The sequence below is a fragment of the Heteronotia binoei genome, chromosome 9 (genome assembly GCF_032191835.1).
Source record: "Heteronotia binoei isolate CCM8104 ecotype False Entrance Well chromosome 9, APGP_CSIRO_Hbin_v1, whole genome shotgun sequence".
NCBI classification, from domain to species: Eukaryota; Metazoa; Chordata; class Lepidosauria; order Squamata; family Gekkonidae; genus Heteronotia; species Heteronotia binoei.
Window position 1 is genome coordinate 114,959,935 of NC_083231.1, and position 10,212 is coordinate 114,970,146.

At 47.1% G+C, this 10,212-nt stretch overlaps 1 protein-coding gene across 3 annotated transcripts in view; it reads right to left on the bottom strand.

Annotated features, from left to right (window-relative positions):
• The window catches only part of CTNNA2 (catenin alpha 2), a 1,018,631-nt gene that overhangs the window by 387,031 nt on the left and 621,388 nt on the right, over positions 1 to 10,212 (bottom strand). For all 3 annotated transcript variants that reach the window (XM_060247184.1, XM_060247186.1, XM_060247187.1), the window contains one exon: positions 1,152 to 1,232. In XM_060247184.1, the coding sequence (XP_060103167.1) occupies positions 1,152 to 1,232 (81 nt within the window). The remainder of the gene's footprint in view (positions 1 to 1,151; positions 1,233 to 10,212) is intronic.

The window sequence follows — 10,212 nt, forward strand, 5'->3', positions numbered from 1 at the left end:
CTTTTAGTCCAGGGCCTACTGTAAGCTCCAGGAGGATTGGCTACATCAGGCGTGTGTGGCCTAATATGCAAAGGAGTTCCTGCTACAAATGAGCCCTGGTTAACTTACAGAGCGAGTGAGAACACGCCATTATTTGGATGATACAGTGCTTGATAAACTGGAAAGACACATTCTTGCGCAGAATAAAAGAAACAAATATTGATTCTCCGTGCAATGGACTTAACTCCCCCCCCCCCAATATCTGCAAAAAAAGTACTTCAAACCGAAAAACTCAGCCCAAAACATTTTGATTCAATAACCGACAAGCGATCCTAGCAACATCTTGCGTTACGCAACAGCTCATATTCTTCAAACAGCTGGATTAGAAGGCAAAACAAATCAGGGCAAAAATATATGCCATTATACTTAATTGATTTGGATTCCACGTATTCTGGATTTCATTTTTTTTTCAAACGTTCTGCTTTGGAGGGTCTTCAAGTAGACTGGCAGGTCTGTTTGATTTCAGCTGTGCTTTAATCACTCGGATGCTTCCCCCCCCGCCACCCCCTGTTTAAGAGGAGGACAGCACGCTGCATAGATATTTTTAGGAGGTTTTTACTGTTAATGACCCAAAAGATATGTTGGCCTGGGTGGCCCAGACTAGCCTGATCTTGCCGGATCTCAGCAGCTAAACAGGGTTCAGACGGGAGACCACCAACGAAGTCCAAGGTTGCCACACAGAGCTGAGCGACGGCAAACCACGTGCGTCCGTCTCTTGCCCTGAAAACCCCCCAGGGCTGCCATAATTTGGCTGTGGCTTGACAACACTTTCCACCCGCCCCCTCGAGGTCCGCTTCAGGCCCCGATTGTAGAAAATAAATTCAAAGCACCCTCGGCGCTTGTGGCCAGCCTACAAACAGTCTCGCTCAACGATTCCAAGAATGAGACCTTCCGGCAGGACGCATTTAGAGATTAACACTCCTGCTTGCCGCCTGAGCTCGGGCTCACGAAGCGAACGCTTTCTGAAGGATGGCCCACACTGAGACGTGCAAGATGGCACTCGCCAAAAGCGGACGCAAATCTCCAACTCTGTTCCTGACTCAGCAGCCGACGACCCCAACAGCCAAGGCTTACTTTACAGCTAACAAGTACAGCTATAGGATGAGAACTACCTGTCTTCGTAGATCTCGTGTTTTCTTGGTCATCTTGTCGATAGCGATGTTCAACGGGTCTCCTTTCTCCTTCCTTCCAGTCTGGTTAAAAAAGAAAAAAAGAAAGAAAGAAAGGAAACATATAAGTTCAATCAGCAACCCGTGTTAAGCTCAGCACTGCTCTGGTCCAGGTTTTGAATGTAAAAACTCTGAAGGGCACATCATTCTCTAGGGTGACCAGATCCTTCTTGGAGAAATTCCTGAGATTTGGGGATGGAACCTGGAGAACGGAGGGGACAAGGAAGGATCGAACCTGGGACCTTCTGCATGCCAAGCAAGTGCTCTACCATTCAGCCACAGGCCCTCCCTCTGTCTTTTTTTCAGGGGGGGGGGGAGTTTGCCTTTGTTTGAAATCTATAGCTCTTTCTGTATTCAGTTTTCAAGCGCTTTAAAAAGCAGCACGGTTTCCAGAGTATTTACTTTATTCATATCCTGACTTTCACCCTAATGACTTCCACCCCAGCTTACATCGCTCTCCATCATTTTTATCTTCACAATAACCCTTTGAGATAGGTTAGCTTCTGCGTGACTGGCCCAAGGTTATCGAATAAGCTTCCATGGCAGAGAGGGGATTCGAATCTGGTTCCTTAGATCCTACTCCACGCTGGCTGTCCTGGCGAAGGGAGCTTTTTACTCTCAAAAGTTTATATTCCCAGAAATCTCGTTGACACTTCTGTCAAATCGCTCTGTCTTGCGTAACTCCCATTCAGTTCAATGGTGCTTACATGAAGGAACTTCCACGCTCCGTCTGTTTGGTGTAGTGGTTAAGTGTGGTGGACTCTTATCTGGGGGAACCGGGTTGATTCCTCACTCCTCCACTTGAAGCTGCTGGAATGGCCTTGGGTTAGCCATAGCTCTCGCAGGAGTTGTCCTTGAAAGGGTAGCTGCTGTGAGAGCCCTTTCAGCCCCACCCACCTCACAGGGTATCTGTTGTGGGGGAAGAAGATATAGGAGATTCATTCTGAATGAATTCAGAGAGATTCTCTCTGATTCATTCAAAGATAAGGGCGGGGTATAAATCTGCAGTTTTCTTCTTTTACTTTTTCAACGATTTGCCTCTGTCTGAAATCTAGAGTTCTTTCTATATTCAGTTTTCAAGCATGTTCTTATGGGGGTAACACATTCTTGAGGTTGGCCCTTCTGGGGAACTTTAAAGGCATTAATTGGGAACTTTGTTGTTCGCATTCTGTTTTGTAATGGCCACTGGCTATACACAATACTTTTTTGACTGACTGACAGACTGACTATGGGGACAACACCTGATTACTTCAAAAACAAACCAGGGTGGGATTCTAGCAGGAGCTCCTTTGCATATTAGGCCACACCCCCCCCCAATGTAGCCAATCCTCCAAGAGCTTACAAGGGTCTTTTTTGGAAGCTCTTGGAGGATTGGCTACATCACGGGTGTGTGGCCTAATATTCAAAGGAGCTCCTGCTAGAATCCCACCCCTGAAACAACCCATTAAAAGGATGAAGAAGGGAGATTAAGGTGGCTCAGTAGATCTTTTTTGGCTAATGTATTATATCTCTGCTCCGTGGCCTTTGCTGTCCAACCTCCTCCCCCACCCCAAAAATCAGCAATACTCTATAAAATGAATATTAAGCCCTTCTAATCTCCGTCCTGCCAGACAGCTGGGATGTTCGACATGATAATAAGCAGCAAAACAGCTTGAGGACAGAAGGAAAATGTGCCTTACTATAGTAACGAGGCTCACTTTGGCAGACATTTAGGTTGGATAAAGGCGAATCTTGCCTAGAACATTCCCCCCCACCCCAAGCTGCATGAGTATCAAAGCAAAGCATATTCAATGCAGATTTATAAAAGACAGTGTGTGTGTGTGTGGGGGGTAGTTTATGTTTACAGTTCATTGTTTTTAATGCAAAAACCCCAACAACCATGAACTTCTAACAGTAAGGTTTGAAAGATGAAAGCAAATAAACGTTACAAGCGACTTTAGGTATGCAATAGCTGCCGTTCCCATAAAGTTTCACTCGTTTTGTAGATCATGAAAGCAATCTCTGAGTAGAGTTGCCAACCTCCAGGATGGGCCTGGGTACACTTGTAACTGAAGAAGTACATGGAAGCTTATACCTTGAATGAAACGTTGTTGGTCTTAAAGGGGCCCCTGGGCTCAGACTTTGTTCTGCCGCTTTAGACCAACGTGGCAACCCACCTGAATCTATCTAGACATGGTGACTGAGCTATTAGACATGGTGACTGAGGGGCCACCTTCAAAAGCATTATTAGGAGAAGGCCTCAGCCTCTCTGCCCTGTTGTTGGCCCTCCAGAAGAATGTTCTGGTTACCGTGTGAGGCAGGATGCTGGACTAGATGGATCTCTGGTCTGATCAGCAGGGCTCTTCTGATGTTCTTATCAGGGGAAGGCCTCAGCCTCTCTGCCCTGTTGTTGGCCCTCCAGAAGAATGTTCTGGTTACCGTGTGAGGCAGGGGAGGCTGGACTAGATGGATCTCTGGTCCGATCCAGCAGGGCTCTTCTGATGTTCTTATCAGGGGAAGGCCTCAGCCTCTCTGCCCTGTTGTTGGCTCTCCAGAGGAACTGGTTGGCCACTGTGTGAGACAGGAGGCTGGACTAGATGGACCCTCACTGGTCTGATCCAGCAGGGCTCTTCTGACATTCTTATGAAGGCCTCAGCCTCATTGCGCTGTTGTTGGCCCTCCAGAGGAATTGTTTGGCCACTGTGTGAGACAGGAGGCTGGACTAGATGGGACCACTGGTGTGATCCAGCTGGGCTCTTCTGATGTTCTTATCAGGGGAAGGCCTCAGCCTCTTTGCCCTGTTGTTGGCTCTCCAGAGGAACTGGTTGGCCACTGTGTGAGACAGGAGACTGGACTAGATGGACCTCTGGTCTGATCCAGCAGGGCTCTTCTGATGTTCTTATCAGGGGAAGGCCTCAGCCTCTTTGCCCTGTTGTTGGCTCTCCAGAGGAACTGGTTGGCCACTGTGTGAGACAGGAGGCTGGACTAGATGGATCTCTGGTCTGATCCAGCAGGGCTCTTCTGATGTTCTTATCAGGGGAAGGCCTCAGCCTCTCTGCCCTGTTGTTGGCTTTCCAGAGGAACTGGTTGGCCACTGTGTGAGACAGGAGACTGGACTAGATGGACCTCTGGTCTATCCAGCAGGGCTCTTCTGATGTTCATTAACACATGACTAGTAGAAAGACCTGATCAGTAGACAAGAATGATACACAACGGCAAGTGTGTGTCCATAATGTGCTGTCAAGTCACAGCTGATTTACAGTCAAGGCAAGAGACTAACGGAGGTGGTTTGCCATTGTCTACTTCCATGTACTAAACCTGGAATTCCTTCATGGTCTCCCAACCAAATACTATCCAGGGCTGACCCTACTTTGCTTTCACTGATGAGACTCACTTAGCCTGGGTCTGGAAGGAGGAAGCACTAAGAATGAGCATGGCTTATAACAGGGCTGGCAACCTCCACCTGGAGATCGCCCAGAATCAGGCCTCAGATTTAGCAGGAGCTCAAAGGAGAGCAGCTCCTGAACGTTTCTGAAGGTTCCCCCTTTTCCTCCCCACCTACCTTGTCCATTGAATAGTAGGTGCAGCTGCATAACAATCCCTGGACTAGGGGAGCGGGCAGCCAGCCAGCCACCAGGGGCTTTGCCACGCCCCCAGCAGCCCTCATTAACCCCTGGAGAAGCCGGCACCACCCCTTTCTCCACTTCTTTTTGTTATTTTGGGTGGCGGGTGGCTTCCTGGCCTTTTGACTGGGGGGGGGGGGTGAGGCCCAGGTGAACCCCAGGAGAGCGAGGCCTTCTTGGCTTCCATGCTCCGTCTGTTTGGTGTAAGTGGGAACACATACAGCACTGGCTGCCAATAGTGTACCGGATTCATTACAAGGTGCTGATTATTACCTATAAAGCCCTATATAGTCGAGGACCTGTCTACCTTAGGGACCGTCTCTCCCCATATATTCCCCAGAGGGTACTTCGATCTGGCTCTCAAAACTTACTGGTAATCCTGGGTCGGAGCAGGCCAAACTGAAAGTCACCAGGGAAAGGGCCTTTTCGATCACCGCCCCCCACTGGTGGAACCAGCTACCAGAAGAAATACGGGCCTTACGAGATCTTGGCCAATTCCGCAGGGCCTGCAAACCCAGGGAGAAAGGAAGGAAGGAAGGAAGGAAGGAAGGAAGGAAGGAAGGAAGGAAGGAAGGAAGGAAGGAAGGAAGGAAGGAAGGAAGGAAGGAAGGAAGGAAGGAAGGAAGGAAGGAAGGAAGGAAGGAAGGAAGGAAGGAAGGAAGGAAGGAAGGAAGGAAGAAAGAAAGAAGAAAGAAAGAAAGAAAGAAAGAAAGAAAGAAAGAAAGAAAGAAAGAAAGAAAGAAAGAAAGAAAGAAAGAAAGAAAGAGAGAGGAGGGAGGGAGGAAAGAAAGAAGGGAGGGAGGAAAGAAGGAAGAAAGGAAGGAAGGGAGGAGGAAGGAAGGAAGGAAGGAAAGGAGGGAGGGAGGAAAGAAAGAAAGAAAGAAAGGAAGGAAGGAAGGAAAGAAAGAAAGAAAGAAAGAAAGAAAAGAAAGAAAGAAAGAAAGGAAGGAAGAAGGAAGGAAGAAGAAAGGAAGGAAGGAAAGAAAGAAAGAAAGAAAGAGAGAGAGAGAGAGAGAGAGAGGGAGGGAGGGAAGAAAGAAGGGAGGGAGGAAGGAAGGAAGGAAAGGAAGGAAGGGAGGAGGAAGGAAGGAAGGAAAGGAGGGAGGGAGGAAAGAAAGAAGGGAGGGAGGAAGGGAGGAAGGAAAGGAAGGAAGGGAGGAGGAAGGAAGGAAGGGAGGGAGGGAGGAAAGAAAGAAAGGAGGGAGGGAGGGAGGAAAGAAAGAAAGAAGGGAGGGAGGGAGGGAAGGAAGAAGAAAGAAAGAAGAAAGAAAGAAAGAAAGAAAGAAAGAAAGAAAGAAAAGAAAAGAAAGAAAGAAAGAAAGAAAGAAAGAAAGAAAGAAAGAAAGAAAGAAAGAAAGAAAGAAAGAAAGAAAGAAAGAAAGAAAGAAAGAAGCACTCTTTGTTTGCACCAATAATCCAAGCATTCTCCTTTCAAACTCCAAACTGGAAATCAGAAAGAGAATAAACTACACTATAAAAGGCTTAAACAGTAACAAGGGCATGCAATGTTATCTTCGCTTCAGGCGGCTTTGTCATATACCATCTGCTGTGTGCCAAAAGTACACGTGGTATTAAAGTTTACTTCATTTAGCAAAGTCCCTAAATGTTGCTATATCCAAAATTCAGTACAGTGATTTTGAACTGGAATTCCTAGAGGATGTGTGTCTATGTGTGTATCTATATCTATGCCTGTCTGTAAGAACATAAGAGAAGCCGTGAGATCAGGCCAGTGGCCCATCCAGTCCAACACTCTGTGTCACAGAAGAACATGAGTGAAGCCGTGTTGGATCAGGCCAATGGCCCATCCAGTCCAACACTCTGTGTCACACAGTGGCCAAAAAACAACAACAACAACAAACAGGTGCCATCAGGAAGTCCATCAGTGGGGCCAGGACACTAGAAGCCCTCCCACTGTGCCCCCACCCTGCACCAAGAATACAGAATATCACTGCTCCAGTCAGAGAGTTCCAACAATACGCTGTGGCTAATACGCTGATGGACCACTGCTCCATATGTCTATCCAATCCCCTCTCTCTCTGGCTATGCTTGTAGCCTCCACCACCTCCAGTGGCAGTGAATTCCACGTGTTCCATGCGTCTGTCTGATTCTCTCTCTCTGGCTATGCTTGTAGCCTCCACCACCTCCAGTGGCAGTGAATTCCATGTGTCTGTCTGACTGTCTCTCTCTTCCTTTCTAAATTCTACATTTCCCATCTGAAATGATAGTTGGAGGCATATCCCCAAAGTAGGGAACTTCTACTCCTACCACCTCCTGGAGGCTGGCCACTCTCCCTACCTTTCAGGCAGGCCTTCGAGATGCCTTGGGCTAGACAGTAGATTTATGTCTGTGGAGGATATGGGGGCTGGCTGCTGGTATTCTAAATTCTGTGAAGCTTTGATTTGTATACACAATGAAATGATGAATAAATAATAGAAATAATGAATAAATAAAACTCATCCTTGATACTGTGGGTTTCCCCACAGGCTGCTCTTTTCCTCTACGGAACCACATGCCCCCCATAAAACACGATAACACTGCATTTCCCCCCACCCACCTCCGCATGGTTTCTTCTGCAAAAATAACAATAACAGCAAAAAAGATAAAAGCCCTTGAGGTTGGCTAGAGGTTTTTAGACCACCATCTGGTTCAGCTTTTTTTATATAACTCAATCAGTCAGCACACATATATGTTCCTATCATATATGCATTTACAATTTTTTTTTTCTAGTTACAGAATTGTTCTATTTTGTAAATGCACCATAAACACTTCCGGGAATTCAAACGTGTAACGCTGCGGTGTACTGGCAAAGCCCGAAGTGCCATCAGACAACAAGACCAAGCAGGAAGAAGACGTCAAGCGAAGGGTTTCAAAGAAAGACACAGTTCTTCTTTGCCCTACCCTAAAGGGCCCTCTGCAACCTGCTCTGAGAAACAGTTCAATCCTGAGTACCAGAAATGGTCCATTTTTTCCAAAGAGTTCTGCAAGAAGGCTTTAGGAAACGGCCATTGTTTTCTATCACCAAAACGCTCTCCTCCTGGAATCTCTGCAGCTGATAACAGAAGTGAAAATGAACCACCCGGAACTGCTCCGACGACTAATGTATTGTCACACAATGGGTGTTTTTACATTCAGGTTGATCCAGAGTTTTAGAGTCTTCAAATCGCCTGCCACCGTTCCGCTTTAATTATTTCCCTTTTACATTTGTGGACTTGCTCTGCTCATTTTGCATAGCCAAACTTTTATATTGCCTGCTGAAAGCGTTTCAATTGGGCGAGGGGGGGGGTCTCTGATCAGAGGGCTGATGGAATACCAGTGCTTAGTTAAATGCATACGATTGCTTGGAAATGGTGTCAACACTGCAAAAACAATACACATTTAAATTACAAGATGAGGCAAGCAATGGTATGTAAAAAATTCAAGTGCTGTCAGTTCTCAGGCAAATTACTGCACCTTGTGGCTTTTGGAGGAGTCTTTTAAAATGCAGAAAGAGCCCCGTGGTGCAGAGTGTTAAAGCTGCAGTACTGCAGTCCTAAGCTCTGCTCATGACCTGAGTTCGATCCCTGGCGGAAGCTGGGTTTTCAGGTAGCTGGCTCGAGGTTGACTCAGCCTTCCATCCTTCCGAGGTCGGTAAAATGAGTCCCCAGCTTGCTGGGGCGAAAGTGTAGATGACTGGGGAAGGCAATGGCAAACCACCCCGTAAAAAGTCTGCCGTGAAAACATTGTGAAAGCAACGTCACCCCAGAGTCGGAAAAAACTGGTGCTTGCACCGGGGACCTTCCCTTTAAAAACACATGAAAACTTCTACAATACAAGTTTGAAACGCCTGTAGAAAAATGACCGGATCAAAACTAGTTTCAAGAAAAACGTTACAGCAGCAGCGCCAGAACTCATCTCACCGAAACAAATGTAGATGCTTCGGGCAGCAACGATGCAAAACAGTTGTGAGAACGTTAGGTAATGTAAAAGGTGAGTTTCCAATGCGGTGATAGAGAGTCACAAACTGTCAGTGTAAAAACACCCATTGTCTGTGCAAAATGTCCTCATGTCATTTACCCAGAGAGAGAGAGGGACTGCCAAGTCCAGCTTGGGAAATCTGTGGAGATTTGGGGGTGAAACCTGAGGAGGATGAGATACAAGAAGGGGAGGGACATTGGCTGGGAAGAATCTATCAATCTGACAGCTACAGCACCTTAACATACATTTCTTCTCCTATTTATCGGTTATGAATCGTTTGCTAGTCTAAGATGGTTATAAATAAATGCATATATTTCTTCTTCCTCCTTCCTCCTCTCCCCTCCCCACTTCAATCATCAGCTTGGAAGACGAGTCCGTTATTCCCAGTTCATCCAGCACCTCAATATCACACTCTTTGATTAAAGCACCCATTACCAGTAATGCACGCATACATATATGTATGAACCTAAAACGATCCCTGGTGTTTCTCTACTGGAAAATATCATTGCTCTTTTAAAGAATTTTTGTACCTCTGGACGGCCAATGCAATACGGGTGACACAACAGGAAGAGGAAATAAAAGTCTTCCAGGTCTGGGTTGGAAAATACCTGTGTACTTTGGGGGTGGATCAGGGAGAGGGCGGAGTTTTGGGAGGGGCCTCAGCAGGATACCATGCCCTAGACTCCGCCCTTCCAAGCAGCCATTTTCTCCACGGGAGCTGATCTCTGCCAGCTGGAGATCAGTTGTAAAAGCAGGAGTTCTCTAGGCCCCACCTGGAGGCTGGCAACCCAATCTTAGACCCAGTTGGCAACGTGGGGGTTTTATTGCCCTGGAAAGGGAATAGGGTTGCCAAGTCCAATTCAAGAAATATCTGGGGACTTTGGGGGTAGAGCCAGGAAACATTAAACGTGGAGCCAAGATCAAGGCTGTGACAAGCATAACTGAACTCCAAAGGGAGTTCTGGCCATCACATTTAAAGGGACGGCACACCTTTTTCAATGCCTTCCTTCCATAGGAAATCAGGAAGGATAGGGGCACCTTCTTTTGGGGCTCATAGAATTGGACCCCCTGGTCCAATCTTTTGAAACTTGGGGGGTATTTTGGGGAGAGGCACTAGATGCTATACTGAAAATTTGGTGCCTGTACCCTAAAAAACAGCCCCCCCAGAGCCCCAGATACCCGCAGATCAATTCTCTATGATTTTCTAAGGGAATAAATCTCCATAGGGAATAATAGAGTTCCCAGCAGATATTTCCCTCCCCCCCCCCCCGCTTTCTGACGACCCTGAAGCAGGGGGAGGGTCTCCAAACTGGGGGATCCCCTGCCCCCACTTGGGGATTGGCAACCCTAAAAGGGAATGCCTCCTCCCCTTCCCCGTTGTTTCTCCTGTTGACCGATCTTACCACTTCAGCTCCACCTTTCTTTCAGTCTCCCCAATGACCCAGGAT